Source organism: Uloborus diversus, chromosome 1 (assembly GCF_026930045.1).
Source record: "Uloborus diversus isolate 005 chromosome 1, Udiv.v.3.1, whole genome shotgun sequence".
NCBI lineage: Eukaryota > Metazoa > Arthropoda > Arachnida > Araneae > Uloboridae > Uloborus > Uloborus diversus.
In genome coordinates this window covers 66,434,353-66,453,616 of record NC_072731.1, presented here as the reverse complement: position 1 = coordinate 66,453,616, position 19,264 = coordinate 66,434,353, and the positions used below count along the sequence as shown (strand labels likewise).

Genomic DNA, 19,264 nt, shown 5'->3' with positions numbered 1-19,264 from the left:
AAAAAAAGGGGAATCGAATGAAAGTAAGACGCAGAACTGAATAATATGTCTTTGAGAACTTGATAGTTGATCTGCTTCTGCTTTGACTCAATCGAGTTTCAGAAACACTGAAGTTTAAATTAAAAAACAAGGGGGGGGGGGGGACAAAGGTAGAAAAGAAACCTTCTTTTTTTTTTTTTTTTTTTTTTGAGATCTTGACAGTCAGAACATTTTCCTTTCTAAAGTGGCGAAAGTTTTTCAATCAACAAATATTAACAAAACAAGAAAACATTTATGAAAGGTAAATTTACTTTTCTGATATGAAATTTACATTTAATTCTTACTTTTCTAAACACCATGTTTTCGAAGCTTTTATTCACACTAACATAGGCTTTTTTTTTAGAAAAGCATGTACTAATTACTATATTCATTTGAAACTTTGTTGACATTTTTTTTTAAATCTTTGTTATTTTCAATTACTTATATTTTTCTTTGCTTAATTTATTGCTGCATTGCAGATTTTTAAAGATTATTTTTATTTTTATTTTATGTCGTACTGTTTATTTGGTTTATATGTAAAATAAAGGAAAGTTCTTAAAAATATAATTTTTGTTTTTCTACTGATCATGCAAAATTTTAGCAAAATAAAATGGAAATACAGAAGTGAAAAAACATTTATATTGTTTGTCAGCCTTTAACGATTTTTACGATAACAGTTTACTGAAAAATAAATGTTCTAAAACACGTATAGTGTAAGTTTTCTTTCATCAATCATTATGATATATATATATATATATATATATATATATATATATATATATATATATATATATATATATATATATATATATATATACTATAATGTATTTCGTTTGTTTGAATTTTTTTTTAACATCTATCTACGGATCTTTAGGTAAAGGAAATTTAATAGAATATAATCTATACATTTCCTTACCCTTTGAAAACTGTACAAGTGTTGGATGGGGACAATATGGCTGCTGCAATTGAGTTTGCTTTTGGTTCCTTTTTGCCACCGACAACGCTTGCCGGTGGTGTTGGAGGAGGTGATGTAACATCTGCGCGTTGTTCCCACTTTTCAGCTAACGCCTTGAATTTTTGCACACTTCCAGAAGGTAGAGTGGATGCTTTCAGTACCGTTTTCTGTTGACTCAGTTGCCTCGGACGAAGATCCAGATCCACTTTTTTACCTGTTATCTCAGAATTCTGCCTATTTAATTCATTTCGATACATACTCCTGGAACAAAAGCAAGTAAAAAAATAAGTAAAACATTTAATGTCCATCAGATGTTATGCGCATTTTTTCTTAACAAGTGAAGTCCAGAATAAAATTAATAAAAATGATTTCCTCAAGTAAGGCACACATTTGAACATAAAAAATATTTATGTTCAAATTGTTTTATTTTACTTTATTTTATTTTCAAGTAATTAAAAAATGGTTCCTTTGTATTGCAGAAGAACTTGTGATGTAATATTGAGTCAGTTTATAATAACCTAACACTAATTAAAAGCAAATCTTACTCAATTAAAAAAAAATCATTTTCTTCGGGGGGGGGACAACTAAATACTACAAAAACTTAAGTGCCGTTAATAATAAGTAGATTAGGCAAAGAGTATTTCAAATTTAGAGTTTTCTCTTTGAGGAATCTAAATTTCTGGTCAAGTCGGGGGAAGTGTCGCCGACTCTAAAGCAAGGCTTTAGAGTCGGAAAAATACCGGTTCTGACTCCGACTCCAGGAGTTTTAGAGTCTTCGACTCAGACTCCGACTTCTTTAACTCAAAACCGGTTCAACTCCAATTCTTCGACTCCTTAGTCCTGGTGAAAATACCAACTCGCACTTTGAGTGAACATGTTGTGGTCTAGGTTGGACTTTTTTTGTACTTGACATTAACTTGAAAATGTTAAACAAGATTTATTTATTTATTTATTTATTTTTTTTGTTATTCATGTGTGTAGTGAATACCCAAAGTGAAATTAATGCATCAAAAGTTACCTGGAATACATGTTCGATGATTGCTCCAAGACTGAAGTTCGATTGGAAACCCACTCAGGATCTGGAGATTCAGCAGTGGCATCCGAAAGATACTCTTCAGTTGAGTAAGCATTGGATTCTGCAGATTTGTGCGTGAAGCGCCTCAGAGACACGTCCGTCGATGCATCAGATATGTAGCCTTCTGTTGACGCATAATCTTCCATGGACCTTTGCAGAGTAGGAGGCTCGGAAAGCAGAGGTGGAGGCTTCTCGAAAGAGTCTGTTGTAGCATCAGATAGACAATCATCCGTCGTCGTGTGCCGTGAATCTTCCGTTCTGTGACTTAAGGTTGAATGTGAATCATCATCACTCTCATCACATTCAGATGGTAATGGACGTCGGTTTGACCACAACGAGCAACTCCGTCCCTTTGCAGGATCGGATTCAAAAGCGTTTCCATTCGTATTACATGGCATAATGTCATTTTCTTTCAAATTCAATGGCAAGGCACGGAACTTTCCAACTTCGACGTTTAATTTATCTTCTGCCTTTTTGCTAGACAATTCAGCGCTTAAAATCTCAATGTCGGAAGGAGAAACTCCGTTTCTATTTGGAGCGAACTCGTTACACAGAGTGGTTTCCTCGGAAAAATATTCTTCATTTCTAGAATACGTTCTTTTTTCGAAAAAAGTAGGCACTTCCACGGAACCATTTTGAGCAGTGCGAAATCCTTCTTTGAAATGGCCATTGGTCTTATTCGAAAGGTATTCTTGAGGCGGCTGCATTGTGGTACTACTGTTTACATCATTTCCTTGTTCATTAGTTAATGTAATGGACGATGAGTTTTGGCTTCGCCCCGATTCTATTTGGCCCTGCTCTTCATTCTTGAGCATAATTTCCGTTCTTGAAATATAAACAGCTGCCTTTTGCTTTGATGGCTCAAGCTCTATAACTTTAACTGGTTTTTCGAGAGCCTCTACCATCAAAGGCTGATGACAAACGCTCTTAGCTGACGTCGTAAAGGTGTTGGATTTACCATAATGCAAAATTCCTGAATTCAGAGATTGAGTCATAGGCTGTAAAAACAAAATAACTTAGTTCTTTAAATGAAATAAATCATCAAATTATTAAAGAAATAGTAAAAGACCAGGGGAAAAAGGGGGAGAAATATATAAATGTAGAAAATAAAATTTTTAGAAACAGCCGTATAAACGAAGGACAAGGTCGCTTTTTTGATGTTTTATGTTCGTCGCGTGAGCAAGTCCTAAACGAATTATTCATTCGAGTTGTAGTTTCTAAGATAGTATCTTCCAATCACTTGCTTCGGTTTCTGAAGAAAAAGACAAAATTAAAAATTGAGTGGAACTCTTTGAAAATCCATTATTTTTCAAGTTGATACCTTACTGATATTTATAACTTGTAAGCATTCATTTTATTTGAATTTATACATTTTGTGGCCCGCTTTCACTTCTGATAACTTTATTACCTAAGAATGCTAAGAGGGAAATATAAAATCGTTCCATGTTTGCTCATAATAATCAGTTGCTGAGATAACAACTTTTAACTGTCGATTCCATGTAACTTTCATTATATGGAATTGACAGCTTAACTTTAGAGTGTTCCCCCTATTTCTATTACAAATCCGATATTTTAAAAGTAAACTGTGATATCTGAAATTAAAAATTAGAATAAAAAGGGGGGAGGGTAGGAGCAGAGCCTGATTACCGCAGGGGCATGCGGGGCACAGGCCGCTGCTCTTAGATTTCAGGGGGCCCAAAGTCTCCTTAATTTATTATGCTAATTAAAAATACATAATGATTTCACTCAGAGTCTAGAGTACAATGATGTCATTTATATTTTCGCAAAAGTAAAGACAAGGAAAAAATCTCTTTATTTGCCGATAAAAATTCTCCTTAAAAAATTGATCTCTTTGCAAATCTCAAAACCACTCCAAGTTTAGTCTGTATTTACTGTTAAAAGTTACATCATAAATACCTTTGATATTTAAGGTAAACTGGCAAATTTTAACCCCATGTTATATAATTATCGTATACTATATCTCTTCTACTTTTTAAACGTTGTGATATGAGGTTACCACCAAACTTAGCATGGTTGTGTTCATACGCAAGTATCGAAATATTTTATAGCTTTAGAATATGCTGAAATATAGGGGGCGGGAGGGGGGAATGAATTTTATGCCCAGTGTCTTCAAAAATCTTTGTCGGGCCCTAAGGGGGCCCTGAATTACAGATGAGCCCCATGTACAATATCAGAATGATCGGGCTTTGGGTAGGAGCGGGGATAATTTGAATAAATATTCACTATTTTAATGAATCAACTAACATTATCAGAAAAAATAAATATTGGGAGAATGTTAAGATTGAATAAAATCATCTCACCGCTTGCCCATCAGTTTTATAACAATTTAAAACCGATTTTTCGCGAGGTTCAATGAATATTTCAAATCATACTTATTCTTATACAGATCAAAGCTTATCTCATAATAACAAAGATAAGTTTTTGAAATTGATAAACTAAGACAAAATTTGTATAAGAATTCCTTGAACTATTAAGGCTCACTTTAAATTCATGTGCCAATAACCGTTACGAGCAACCATCAACTAGCAAATTCCAAGAGAACTACAACGGTTGTCAACAAAACATAATAAACTCGTAATGGTTAAGATTGCTGTGTTTGTGAATTACAGTTGTCACTTGATAGGAGATAGAAAATCTCATTTTTTAAGACAATAACTAAAGCAATAAGGACCTAAAAAGAATAATTTTAAGGCCAAAATAAAAAAAAAATTCTGAAACTATGGACACTTCTGGATTTTGAATCATTTTCTTAAAAATCAAAAAAATTTAAGACCATTTAAAGACTAAACTAATCTTTGAAGTTTTAAGTAATAACATTCATGGTAAAAGGAATAAGATTTATATCTATGGAACACAAAAGCTGGCATAATGCGGAAATAAATAAAATAAGAGAAATACAAAATTGACAACCTTTGCATCTTGAGATTCCTGTTGAGAAATCCTCATAGGAGACGCTGAGTGGGAAGAATCTTCGGAGTTATCGCCTTCGTATTCGACATCAGAATGTAGAGAGGGTGGAGATAACAAGGCCTTCTCCGGCTGCAAAGGTTGCACTGGTTTGCTGTGCGATAATGAAAATTGAAACACGTTTTGCTGTAGGGTGGAACTAGCGTTGGAGCTGCAGATACTTGATGGAGAAGATGGAGGTGGAGATAAGGGACTTGTGATGGAAGAAGGGGGTGTAGGTGACAGCGAAGATCCAGGTAATTCCAAACTTCTTTTCTTGAATGCGGGTGAATACTTAGGCAAGGTATTGCTGTCGTTACTCTCATTTTTCCAAGGTGGCTCCATCAGAGACGTTTGCCTCTGCATGGATGAATATTCTGGCTTATTGTTTCTAGGCAGAGACATTGCTTTGGAAGCAGTTACCACTGTTATAGGAAGAGATGCTCTCCTCGTATCTTTCACATCAGCATCGCTGCTTACAATAGTTGGTAACGTCTTGCCGTAATTCGGCTGATACGGTTTATCAGGAATGACTAAACCTTTGAGCTTTTGTAAAGGTTGCTTTCTACTATCTATGATGGACAATAAATTAGAACCCGACACCCTTTTACTCAATAAGTCCTCTGTATTTTTTAAACTCTTAAGGCTATAAAGACCATAATTGTACCTCTTATTATTCGTCAATTGCGTTTCAGGATATGTACTAACAATTGGCTTTGGTGGTTCTACGTCTAATTTAACAGGTAGCACAGAATAACTATTCGAAGGAGTTTCTATGAAAGCACTCGTTGTTAAAGATGGTATGCTTATTGCTGGTTTCAGATTTGAATCGACAAAAGACATGTCTTTCTCCACTTGTTTCTTCGCTAAACTATGCATACTGTGCCATTTGGAATCACGAACTAGAGAACCATCCTTATGACTGTCCACAGACGCAGAATCATCCTTTCTGTTCTCAACAATGTTCGTAACAGCCTTTATATTATTCTCACTACCGTACCTATGAAGATCGTCTTTTTTCTTAACTGTTTGGTTTGCTTCTAATTCAGAAAACATCGCTATCCTGTCTCTAACACTGATTGATTTCTCATATCTACGACCGGGTAACGACCATTTGGTTTCAGCAGCAGTTCTTAAACATTCCTCACTTTTCCACTTGAAGCCCGCTGGTTGTTCACTTTTCCGCCGAGTAATCTGCCCAAAGTCAGCACCACACGCGTCTAACTTTCTCGCATCTGATGTGGAACTTAAAGTCCGAGCCAAAAAATTAGCTTTGGTTGATTCTTGATTATTCTCACGGCATTGATTTTGCAACATGTCTTCATGAAATGATCGCGTCATTGCAAAATTGCTTCGAGTTTGCTCACTTTTTTGTTGATTTAGCATATTTTTAGAATTCTCACTAGCCATAACATTTGTACGTGAACATTCACTAAATAAATGATCACCTTCTCCAAAATTTGAATCTTCTCCGGAACTGGAACTTTTACTTAGAGGAATTTTTTTCTGGTTAGGAACTTCTAGGGCAGTTGTTGTTTCATTTATGTAATATTTGTTACTCTTGTGTCCATCAATCGACTTAGAAATCGATTTTCTCATTGGTACTGGAGGTGGCTTTTGCCTAGTAGGCACAGCAGGTGGTGATGATATTTGTAACGTAGATGGTAAGGGATCACCATCAAGATCATCAGCAGAATCGATAGAAGAAGAAGCAAGTCCTAAATCATCACTCCTTTCGGCATCGGAATCGAGGTTCTCGTGAATAGAATATTGTCTCATTCTGGGTGAAGTGTTAGAGTAGTGTTTCACAGAAGTTTTAATTCTTGCGATTGATTTTGATTGCGTCTCTGGAGAAGATGCGATCGGTTCCTCAAGAAATACCCCAGAGTCGTCACAACCTGGAGAGTGATGTTTATTCAGGAGTTGATCTTCTTCTAGCTCTTGGCCATAGGAATCTTTAAATGGGGATGAGTAAGGCACTCGCTGGTCCTCAGCGAATATTCTAGATGACTGATGTCTCAGCATGATTGAAGATGATTGTTCCAGCAAGTTATCTGGATAAAATAAAAATACAATGCATTTGAGATGAACATTTATTTAGGCTTAGTATATACGTAAAATATGTTAAATTACGATGCAAGCATCACTGTAAATAACCAATATAATATATTTAAATGCAGATCATATTTTTTAGAAGCATTATCACCAATAATTCTTTTGCGGTTACTAACGCATCATCAACATAGTTGGAACAAAATTAAGACTCCTTGTTTTTTGTTAAAAAAATCTTACGTAAATACTAATGAAGGTTTAATAAATATAATTTATAAATTCCGTGAAATTTTAAAAGGATTTTTTTCAGTCAAAGAAGTTTTTTTTTTTAAATTATGAGTTAAACATGGCTTTAATTTTTATTTCCGTAATGCGTAGGTGCTTTGATACAGCGTTTGTGGGGGGGGGGGGGGATCGCCTTTTATGGTCTTTTTTCACTCCAAGAAAGGATTTTTTATGACATAATGGACCGAAAATATTTTTACTCTAATATCTAAATTGAAAAAAAAAAAAAACTTTTTACATAAAGAAAAAAGATCGTTCATGTTTCAAAATTATTACGAAGATCTATAAATGAAATAATTTAACATATTTAAGAAAATAAATGATGTTTTCTAAATAGTAACTAAACTAAATGTATTAAAATCTCGAAAATTAAACTCATATAACTAAGGAAGGAAAAAAAAAGCACATTTTTAGTTGAAGATTAAGTGTAGGTAATGTCATTAATTAAGATAAATAAATACCTTTGTGCTGAATAGTAAAGTCCGACCAAACAACGTAAGTAGAAGCACAAATTTGTAAATTACAGCAGCAAATTTGTGCTTCTACTTACGTTGTTTGGTCGGACTTTAATGTCATTAATTGTCCAAATATTTCTGACTTGTACGATAAAATAATCACATTTCGGAAAAAGTTGTAGCTTTGCTTCTCTAATGGACCATTGTCCATTGTTCCATCCATTTACACTAAATCTACTGAACCAATTTTCACGAAACATAACATACATGCCATTTACGTTACCATTTAATAGTTTCATAAAGTTTCACTCCTCCTTTAAATGACCTATTGTGACAAAAATCAATAAAATATTCGAATGAATTCATATTTTATTGATCACATAGATATCACGAGAAATGTGTTTGGTAAATCCCTCCTTGAAACAAAAGTCTGGTTACAGATGGGCACCCCTGGCATAAAATGGATACCTCGGAAGAACAAGAATTAACTCGCTTACCAGTCTCATGATCAGCAATGATGACTTCTTCATCATCGTAGAGGGGCTTTATTGCGTCTGAGCCGTCTGACGGGGCATCAAGTGTCCCGGGGCCCAGCGGGGGACTCCTCTCAAGGGCGGGGCTCGTTCTCACCGGTAGAGAAGGTGGACACTCGCTTTCCACTGGTGATAATGGATGCTGCGGTTGAGTGGTACTACCTTCTTCGCCCACTAAGACAAAAAAATAAGAAATTTTTTAATTATCGTATGCAGAGTGTTAAATATAATAATTAAAAATGCTGCAAGAAGTGAAACAAAGTGAGTACCGTCAACTGGGGTATCTTTGGTCTTTGAACCAACAAACGAAAAGCAATCGTCAATTCTATACTTATACAGTGAAACGTGTGTAAGTTGACCACTTGCGGTGCAGTACTTAAGTGGTCAACTTAGACAAGTGGTCAACTTACAAAGTTTTTTTTACAAGATTCCCAGTCAAATTTGGTGCATATTGGTGGTTAAGATAGGCACAAGTTTAACTTATAAGAGTAGTCCACTTTACAGACTTGACTGCACTGTATTAAGCATAGGAGAGTGATTAGCACTTGCTTGTTTCAAGTTTCAAGGGCCTAGTCAAAGTAGCACTGGCCTGACTTTTCATTTGTTTAGCTAATGTTACCTGAAAATAGATCAAGGCCTCCTTCACACGAGGCAGCTTAGTTGAATCAACTATAAAACAGGCGGGACGATTATTAGGAACTGTAACCAGATAGAAAAATGAAGGAATCACTTGTCATCCTTCACACTACAGTCAATGTTCCTGGTGCGCCTGGCACAACAGGCACATGTACCACCACCATTCTCATCAAAAGTTGATTAGCGGAGTTGACTGTCATGTGAAGGATGACAAGCGCTTCCTAATGTTGTAACTACGATTCGAAAGTTGATTCAACTGTTGCCTCATGCGAAGGAGGCCTAAAGCCACCCCAGTATACGATGGAATCTGAAATCGTATGTGAAATCTACTCAACTCCGTAAAGTTTTTCTGCCTTTCTTTAAACGGAATTGAAAGTAGATAAACAAGCAATCAATATTTCATTGACGAATCAAAATCTGTAACTATATGAGAATACATATTTTTAAAAAAATTGATGTGGACATCACATGACTTTCCTGTCAACCTTTTAAAAACCATTTTTCTCATGTGCGCGAGTCAGAAGGTCTTTTTAAAGTCAAAGAGTACGCTGTGCATGAGCCAGATAATGCTAAAATTATACCACTCCGAAAGATTTTATGCGCTGCTTTAAATAAAATTGTAAGAATAAACAAGCAAAAAATATTTAAGTTATCAGCCAAAACCAATCACTGTGAAAACAGATATTTTTAAAAATTCCTATGGACATCGGATCACTGCATGACTTCCTAGTACTAGTATCAAATGAAATAATTTTTTGTGTGACTAAAAACAATAGATGCGTGTACTCATGAAATCTAGTTAGAAATTCTTCTCGAAATTCATATACTATATGCATTAAAGTGTCTGAGAATGATGCTGACTTTAACTCACAAGGATGTTTCCTAACTACAAACTGTCATTTTCTGAAAATATGATGAAAACACGCTGGAAATACATTGACTTCCATACACCTACTTTAGTGCTCAAAATCGTTTCTACTTTCACATTGAAATTATTGCGAGCACATTTTGTATTGTTAAATTATGCGTTGCTATAAAACTAAATTTCCAGGAAATTTTTTTCCATCCCGCGTGTAAGTTACAGTAAAAACCCACAAACTACCATGTCTTGAAATAAGTATGTCATTTCATCACAAACGTTTCTAACTTTTTTTTAATGATTCTCAAATTTGTATTTCACACTGTTTAGGAAGATAATCAGAAGAATATCGATGAGTCTTTAGATAAACCAGTTTAAATGGAAAGTACTGGATAAGACGATAATCTAAAACCGCCAACTATTTTGATATGGAAGCAGAAAAAGTGAAATATATGGATGATTTCAGTTGGCCTCGGGTAAAAGGAAAAATGCATTCATGCATAATGTATCAAGTGGTTCTTACAGAAGGCGGCAAGGGAGGAATTAAATAACTGGGCCGTAAAATTCGGGTTATTTAGGATGTGCCTTAGGTTTAGTTGCCACAGGAACTGGGTTGTATTTTGAGGCCGAATATGGAATCGGAAAGTAAAAATTAACAGGAAAAGACAAGGATATCCTCTTCGAGATTAAATGTATGAAGCATTGTTTAGGTGCTGATGTTTAATGTTGAATTTTTCAGTTATTTTCTAATTATGTTTAAGTGTATAAGAAAGGAATTATATATCTTGAGTATTTAAGAACATTGCATTTAAACGCAGTTGAAAACAGTGGTGACACAATTACTAGGCTCATTTTCAACCAAAACAAAGTTTTTTTTATGTTATAACTCTTTGATAATTAAATTTACTTGAGTTAGGGTTAGTGTTTTTTTTATTATTTTATATTATTTTTTACTCAAAGGAAGTTTCAATCTGTTTGTCAAAAGTTCATTCACTTTTTTTTTCTTTTTTTCTTCTTATTTCATAGCAAAGTGACAACATTTCTCAAAACTTCAATTTAAATCTTTTTTACTAGGCTAACTGGTTAATCAGACAACATTTTGGTGTTTTTAACAAAGGTTTGTTTAACGTTTTCAACAACTTTTGACTACTTTTGCGTGCTTTTTAAAATTTATTATTTAAAACAGAAAAACTTTCATATTTACTCGTCAATAGAATGCGTCATTAAAGTATGGGTTCATGAGCATCCTCATCGAGAAGCAACAAAGAACTAAGGAAGTCATAAAGACCAGAGGTGCCTCAGTCATTGCACAAAAAGCTTTTGTATTTCAGTTTTTTGTGCAATGATAACTGAGTCATTACTAAAAGTTAAAAACAATTAAATAAATAAATGAAAATTTAAAAAAGTCATTGTAAAAATTTATGTAAATTCTTTTGCACAAAGCATACAAAGTTTTGTCTTCAAAGGAAGGAGATGGGAAGGGTACAGTCAAGATTTAAAATCAAAAGGCCATAATTCGGGCACAGAGGTTTATGTGCCATGGTGTCTACATCTTCCGAGTTATCAAGGAAAAAAGTGTCATCAGCCTGGCATAACTTCCAACTAAACTCAACAAAAGACATAAAAACAAACGCGCCATTCAGATGTCTCAGTTACAAAAAATTCCGTGAACCGAAAGAATTTCACATTCCAGAGCAACGGAAACAAATTCCCGGCAAAACCACGACATGTCCATCCCTCTTCTGGTGCCCCTTATTCATTTTTCTCTGTCTTTTCAGCAGCTGATCAAGGAGGCGGAGGAGGTCGGAAATCAAAAACCCGGACTGCTGGCGTTGTAAAAAGATATGTTTCAAGGTCATCCGAAGAAACAATGGAAGGACAATCGCCTTCCGCCTCCATAGTCCGTTCACCTGACTGGAGATGACTTAGGAATTTTTTGACGTACTCTTCATTTTGTGTTCAACCATTTTACCCATCTCATGATGACCGGAATTGCTCTCAGGCAATTTCCGGAACTACCGTAGGCGTCGATTTTCTTTGCAAAACAAAGAGCTTAGAAAACTTTAAGGCGTGTATTCCTTTGTGTAAAGATGGTCAATCAAGGATTCAGGCGGAGTATTTGAGAGCTTTTACACTTTTGTTTATCAGCGCAAATTGCGTGGAACAACAGCAAATTGTCAAAGTTATCAATAGCTGAAGACGCATCGTTGCTTGAAAGAGGTTTTTTAATCTAATAAAATAGCGGAAGAAGTTTTTTCGTGATTACTATTACACATTCTAATTAATAAAATTGATAACAGGAGATCAGAATATGAGCTACAGCAATGCAAAGAATGAAGAATCACTTTTGTGCGTTCCATTTTTAATTGACATTAAATACGTCATCAAAAAATGCAATGTGGACATTGGATGACTTCCTCATTCACATACGAAATAATAGACATTGTCAAATAATTAAAAAGTTGCGTGCGCGCAATCATGTATAATCTGTGAAGTTTTGCTTCTTAAAGCCATAACTAAATGAATTTTTAGTTCTCCCATAAATTCTCAGAATCTCTTCTACATCTGAAAAGTAAAGAATTTTAAAGTTTTGTTTACCTCTGAAAACTGAAACCGCTAATAACTTGACGTACCTTCTTCACAATACATAACAACGCATATACACAAATAAATACTCACAAATTCATTAGTTATGTTTTTAGTGCGCAGTGATGTTCCCATTAATTTTTCTGAGGGTATACTCCCCAGTAATCAGTTATGCACAATATGTGTATGCGATCATATACACAATGTGCAAATTTTTGAAGTTTGAGAGTATACGCAATATGTCTAAAAAATGTTTGAGAGTGTACGGCGTATATCACGGGACGCAGGAGCGTCCCGGCCGCCAAGAAAACTAAACGTCAGCAGCCAACAAAAGCAAATCCACCGCCAAGAAAGACGAAAGAAAAAAGCGACTAAGGAACAGTTTACACGACAGGAAAAATTGAGGTTTTCTGGGTTTTTCACGCCTCTGTATCTCAGCCCCATGAAGACCCCCGGAGTTGATTTTTGGTATAATAAATCTCTAGTGGCCCCTGACGACATAAACCAAAATACAATCCCCAGTACAATCAGGGAGAGGAGGAATTCAAGTTAGAAAATCGCTGTTCAAAAAAGTTTTTGCTTTCTTTGACAGGGCTACAGCCCAGACGAAAAGACGAATCAAGCTGAAATTTTGCACACACATTCCTTGTGCCCTACTGATGTGCCTTTTGAGCCATTTGACCCCCCTCCCCCCCTTGTTTTTGCCCCCCAAATTGTACCTTCCCGGGGTTCTGCCACAGTCCCCCCCCCCCCCTTGGAAGGCTATGATAATGATTTTTGGTATACATATTCTTGGGGGGCCATTGAGTACATATACGAAAATTCAACCCCCAGAGACATCATGGGTTGGAGTAATTAAAGTTTGAAAATCACTAATTTCCCTTAAATTCTTATGTACTTACTCTGAGATCATAGGGTTTATTAATCTCTGACTGCAGTTGCAAGCTTAGAACAGATCTAACAGTTGTTCAAAGTTGTCTTAGGAAATGAAATTCAATCAAGACTAAAACAGATCCAACAGTTGCAACTAGACTTTAAATCGCGGATACCTCAAATTTGCCACAGCGACTGCGCATGCGCGCGGACTGAGCTCATTGGACTTTCTGTTTTAAGATTCCATAATGCTCTCCCCCCTCCCCCCAAGTTTTGCCGATAAGAAATTTCCTTCCCAATGTTTTTCAGTTTTGATACATTTAAGGGGGGGGGGAGAGGGATTTTAAATGTCGGGGCGAAACTGGGGTTAAACTATTGGAATATTTTGCGTGGCATATTATATGAAACTATACGCATATGAATATTATACAATCTTACTTTATAATTGAAAGCGAAAAATAGCCCTTTTTTATTGGTTTGCTTATTTTCTAAATTAATGCATTTTTCACAAACATAACACATTATGAATTGAAAATATATGAAATACGTGTCTGGATATCCATGTTTTGCAGTAATTTGTTAACAGACAAAATTTTTGCAATTAATTTAATCAAGACTTTTAAAGAGCGTCCGCGTGCATCATGCGCAGTCGCTGTGGTAAATTTGGGATATCCGCCATTTGACGTCGAGTACAGTTGTATAGCTCTCCTGACACTTTCAAATTTAAAATATTTAATGTCTTAGTTTTTATTAATTTATTTATTTTTGCTTGGTAATAAGATGCGTTATTTCGTCTTTTTAATGAACTTTTAAACAAAACTAGACATTAAACAAAGATCTCCATTAAAAGAAAGACAAATCTCCAAACAATTAAAATTATCCCATAAATCGTAAAAAAACTTAAAACGCAAAAACGATGTTTTTTCTTAAAACGTAAATACGATTTAAGAAAAAAAGTCATAAAATAAAATTTGAAAAGCTAGATTAAAATAGCCCGCAAGCTGTAAAACATTTTAAAAAAACCTTCATGAAAATGTTCAATAATCCGTCAAATAAAGAAACTAATAGAATTTATTGCGAAGTTGTAAAATACTCGAAAACAATATAATTTAAAATTTAGTATTTTATTATCCAAGAAGTTTTTTTTTTTTTGCAACAGAGAAGATACAAGAATTGCAATAAAATTCTCGCAAAACGAACATAGAATCTAAATGGTCAGAAAATAACTTGACGTAAAATTAGGCTTGCCATTATTGTTCCTTAAAAACACAAAACAGGGTTGTTTCAATTGAACAGTTTCTGACTTGAAGTTCTCAATTCTAAAAATACAGACAAAGTAATAATATCAATGCAAAAAGATGTGATATCTCATCAAAAACAACCTGTTGTAAAAATTTCCCCGCCAAGAAAACCTTTAACTTTTCCTCACAAAAAAGAAAGCCTTCATCCTAAACCCCAAAACCCTCAGCCTTAAAAAGTTATGATATCAAGTTTTTGGCCAAGTATCTGCCAAACTATCATCCTCCCTGTGCTCCTCTTTCATCACATCTACTTCCATTAGAACCTCCTCCCTCCTTCAACTCTTCAGAAATATGGATGGATCCTTTAAATTGTTTATCCTTTTTGGCGAGAAGCTTTTTGCTCACCAAGCAACCACTTTACTTTGAAAAGCTTTTCGCCAAACAGGATAAACAATTTAAAGGATCTATCCATATTTCTGAAGAGTTGAAGGTGGGAGGAGGTTCTAATGGAAGTAGATGTGACGAAAGAGGAGAACAGGGAGGATGATAGCTAGGCAGATACTTGGCGAACAAACTAGATATCATAACTTTTTAAGGCTGAGGGTTTGGGGGTTTAGGATGAAGGCCTTCTTTTTTGTGAGGAAAAGTTAAAGGTTTTCTTGGCGGGGAAATTTTTGAAACAGGGTTGTTATTAATGATATAGAGTATAACCCTGGGAACAGCACTGCTAGCGCGCATACTTTAGACATCTTGAAGAAGTCTACTACCATGAGCATTACCCTTTTTTAGGACCATGGGACAGATTAGAGCCGCTATATAGTGGTCTTAGGACATATGTGCCCCTCAAGTGCAAAATTTATTTTATGAGTTATTTTATAAATCATCGAATAAAAATAATTTTTGAATAACATTTTCTTCACGTTATTATGACATCAGAATCTTGGGAAAAAGAGATATTTTTAAAAAAATCGCTATAATTTTATTCTATAAACATCGCAATTGAATGCACATCGATTGAAAAGGCAGCACATACTGTCATGTTTACTACTATTATTCAAAATGGCTTTTTAATTGAGATAAAATGTAAGTAATGTCATTAATTATCCCAAATTTCTAAATTGTTGCACTTTTGCTTCAAAGCTTATGGTCCTCAAGGGGTCAAAAAGCGTGCAAGGTCAAGGCGGCTTAATGTCGGTGATGAATGTAGTGTGTTGCGTAACAATCATGTAAATTTTAAAAAGTCAGCAAAAAATTAACAGCCGGTACTTTCTGTCTATTTCATTTAAAATAGGTTTTTTCCTGATTATTTCATACTATGCAGCAGGGTAGCAGTTTCTGAGGTTTCGAATATTTTTCTGCTGTTACTCCGTTTCAGTATTCCCTCCAAACACCCCCTTTTAAACTGAGACGGGTGTTATAGTACCATTAGAGCACAGCTATCTTTGAAGGAAAATAAAGTTTTCTCTCTACCCCCATTATTGCAAATTCAAAAATTATTAGTTGTTTGCACTAATCCAACATTAAAAATATTGCCATGCTTTTATGTCGACAGCATGTTTTTATGTCTGCTTTTTTTCACAGTGCTGTAGTTTGTAGTTGGAAAAAAATATTTGGTAGAACGTAGCTCTCTTTTTTAGTGTAGATCTCATGGATTACGGATTTTCGTAAGGTCAAAAACGATCAGTTCAGATTACTAATGTCACCTTTAACTTAATACTAAATAGTTAGAAGAATGACGTTTCCCTCCTAACTACAGCATTGCTTTTTCATCTAATTCAGATGAATTATTTTCCATTCTGAGAAAAATTCAAGGTAAAAACAATTTCTTAAAATATTTCTTGTGCTTCTAGCAGTTCAAAAACAAAAATCTGATAAACTATCGAAATCAAACTGTTTCGATGCATGGTAAAAGAATTCTAAAAATCCGTTTCCTGTTTCCTAGAACATAACTCTGCAGGTAGCGAGGGATGCAGAACACAGCAGTAAAGGATGGCAAAACAAAAACCTGTCTATTCTTGACGCCATTTGCATAAAATATTCAATGACGGAGAACTTTCGCGGTAGCTTCGTAAACGCACGAGGCTACAGATAAAAATCGAATCCTTTAGGAAACCTTATTATACGTGGTTTTGTCATGCAAAGTAGTATTAATTTACAAAGTGCTCGATATCTAACTAGCTTTACTAATCACATGGTACTTTAGAAAGCTTGGACAGCAAATTTATTTGTGTTGTTAAAGGTTGGGAGAAGGGGAAGAAAAGGTTTTTAAAAAATGTATTTTTGACGGTAAGTAGGCGTTGTGCAAGACAAAAGAAGCCATACACAATAGATGACCTTAATCCCAGTAGAGGTGGTGCGCTGGGGATCAGTAGGACGAAAAGCATGTACAGATTTGAGTCGATAAGCAATTGTCATCAATAGAAATTTCGGAAAAAAAAGTGGTTGTAAAGAGAAATGTGCTGAGATTTGGGTTTCTTAGCAAAAGCATTTTTTTTATAGAAGTTGTGTAAGCTCATATGAAAATATTTAAGAAATAACATGCTTTTAAGTACATAAAAGATAATTACTTCAACTATTTATTTGTACGTTAGTACTTTATGATTTATTTTTAATGATATCTTCGGTAACTATATGAATAAAAAACGGAAATGTCATTTGCCATGTAAAAATTATAATAAAACCCTTCTAAACATCACCGGAACAAGGCAACTAAAAGAAAGTTAATCAATTTACAAGTGCATAATTATGCTTAGTAGACTTAAGGCAACTCTAAAGGGGAGCTGACACATCCGACAATTTGGTTCAAAATTTGTTAATCGCGAAACCATTATATTTAAAGAAACGACGTTGCAGAAAACTGGTTGCTAAGCTATAGATGTATTGTTTAAAAAAATTTTAATTGGTTTATTGTCTTAATAGGGAGAAGATATTTTAAAAAGTGCTATTTAAATCCAAGTCAAGGTATAAAAATGGGGTCCATCCCAGAAAACAGCTCCTGATTAACTGTTATTTAATTTGAGAAAAAAAAATTCCTTCTAGATTTACCTAAAGAGACGTCTTACTCAACTTATTATCAATTATTTTACGACACTGCAACCAGCGATTGTAATAAAGCATTTCCAAATACTTGAAACAAGGCTGGATCCAAAGCTGTCTTGGAACCCAAACGTTGGATCGGTCGGCCTGTCCTCTAAAGGGGTTCTTATTAGACTGTACGCAAGAGTGACACACAAAACCACGAGCTCTCAAATGCACTACTTGACCTACAGGCCCATCAAGACCTGAGATTGAGGGTTGGTATCTCTCTCCGTATACAAATGAACGATCAGTCCTTCCTTTCCACGGATTGTACATTGATTTGTCTGTGCAGTCCGCAAAAGGAAAGATTGAGCATTCATACGTCTATTGGTAAGAGATACTAGCACAAGGTCCATGCTCCAAGAAAATTTTCCAGAAATTTACAGATATAGAATATGTGGAGTGGGTATGGAAAATGTCTTATGAATATTCGGCTATGAAAAAGCTTAATACATTTGTTGCAAAAGCCTCTTCTGATCAAAAATTTCTACTAATTGTTGCCAGCTTCTATTTAAAAAGTTCGATATCACATAAAAATGCACACAGAAAAGTGGGTGGGTAGAAAAAAATTTCATCAAAAAATTAACTAGTGGTTTTTTTCTGAACAATTCCTTTTTTTTTAAATTATACTTTATAAAATTTTAAATGCCTTCTGCTGCATACTTCTACTCTACAATTTCTCAAAAATGAAGATAGGACCAGCTAACTTGCAACATTAAATGAATCCATATCTATCGCCTTCCGAGAAAACGAAATGATAGAATGCAGGAAACATCAACGATCCAATTACGTGGAATGGAATTTTTTACTTATCATTACAGCGGAACAAAAAGTCTAACTGGAAACCTATCATCAACTACATAACATCAAGGAATGTTTACGCTAACAGTCGGCAAGCATGTCTCAAAAGCCGGGCACAATCGGATAGAAGCGCTGTATCAAATGGAATCATATTTATCAATTTAATCCTCCCGCTGAGTGAAATCTTAAAGACTGCAGAGGTGGGTCACAACTATCACCAGTTTATCATCAGTGACCCCCCCCCCCCTTTTTTTTTCCTTCCACGCTTCATCCAAAGTAATGGGAAGTCTTTTTCAACCAACGCATCCAGGATTGCGTAGGTGTCCGAATCTAACGGCCGAAGAGAAAATATGGAAAAAAATAGTGAGGTCCATTGTTTGTTGAACTCTAACCAGGCGTCCAAAGAGGTTCTAGTAACCTTTGGATGGGTTAGAAGGAGTAAACCTCACCAGGTTGCTTGTAACCTCTTGCCGGCATCTGTTGGGAAAGGTCAGTGGGGACTGGTAAGTTGTACACGCTCGATAAGATGGACTCGGCAGATAGAAGTAATTGCAAGTTATCAGTGGTCAATGATCGATACCATGCTCCATGGAATAATCGTGTGTGTTTGGGTGATGTGGAATCTTTCTCTGAAGCAGAAAATAATCTGCATGTTTTTGTGATTTTTATATCAAACTACATAAAATGAATAAGATTTTCTTAGGAGATAGTTTGCACTTTTTAAGTTTGCTCTTACTAAGTTTATTATTTTTAAAAGTTATCTTACTAACGTTTTCGTTTGAATAGTGTATTACTTGATTTCAATGCTGTAGTAGGAGCAAAATATTTGGGAGAATGCATCACATGTTGT

General features: G+C 35.0%; 1 protein-coding gene across 1 annotated transcript in view; it reads right to left on the bottom strand.

Moving 5' to 3' along the window:
- LOC129230192 (uncharacterized) overlaps window positions 1-19,264 on the bottom strand; it is a 79,362-nt gene that overhangs the window by 25,108 nt on the left and 34,990 nt on the right. Inside the window, exons 2-5 of the mRNA XM_054864595.1 lie at window positions 8,305-8,514; window positions 4,980-7,069; window positions 1,992-3,046; window positions 935-1,234 (exon numbers count right to left, since the gene is read on the bottom strand). Of these exons, the coding sequence (XP_054720570.1) occupies window positions 935-1,234; window positions 1,992-3,046; window positions 4,980-7,069; window positions 8,305-8,514 (3,655 nt within the window). The remainder of the gene's footprint in view (window positions 1-934; window positions 1,235-1,991; window positions 3,047-4,979; window positions 7,070-8,304; window positions 8,515-19,264) is intronic.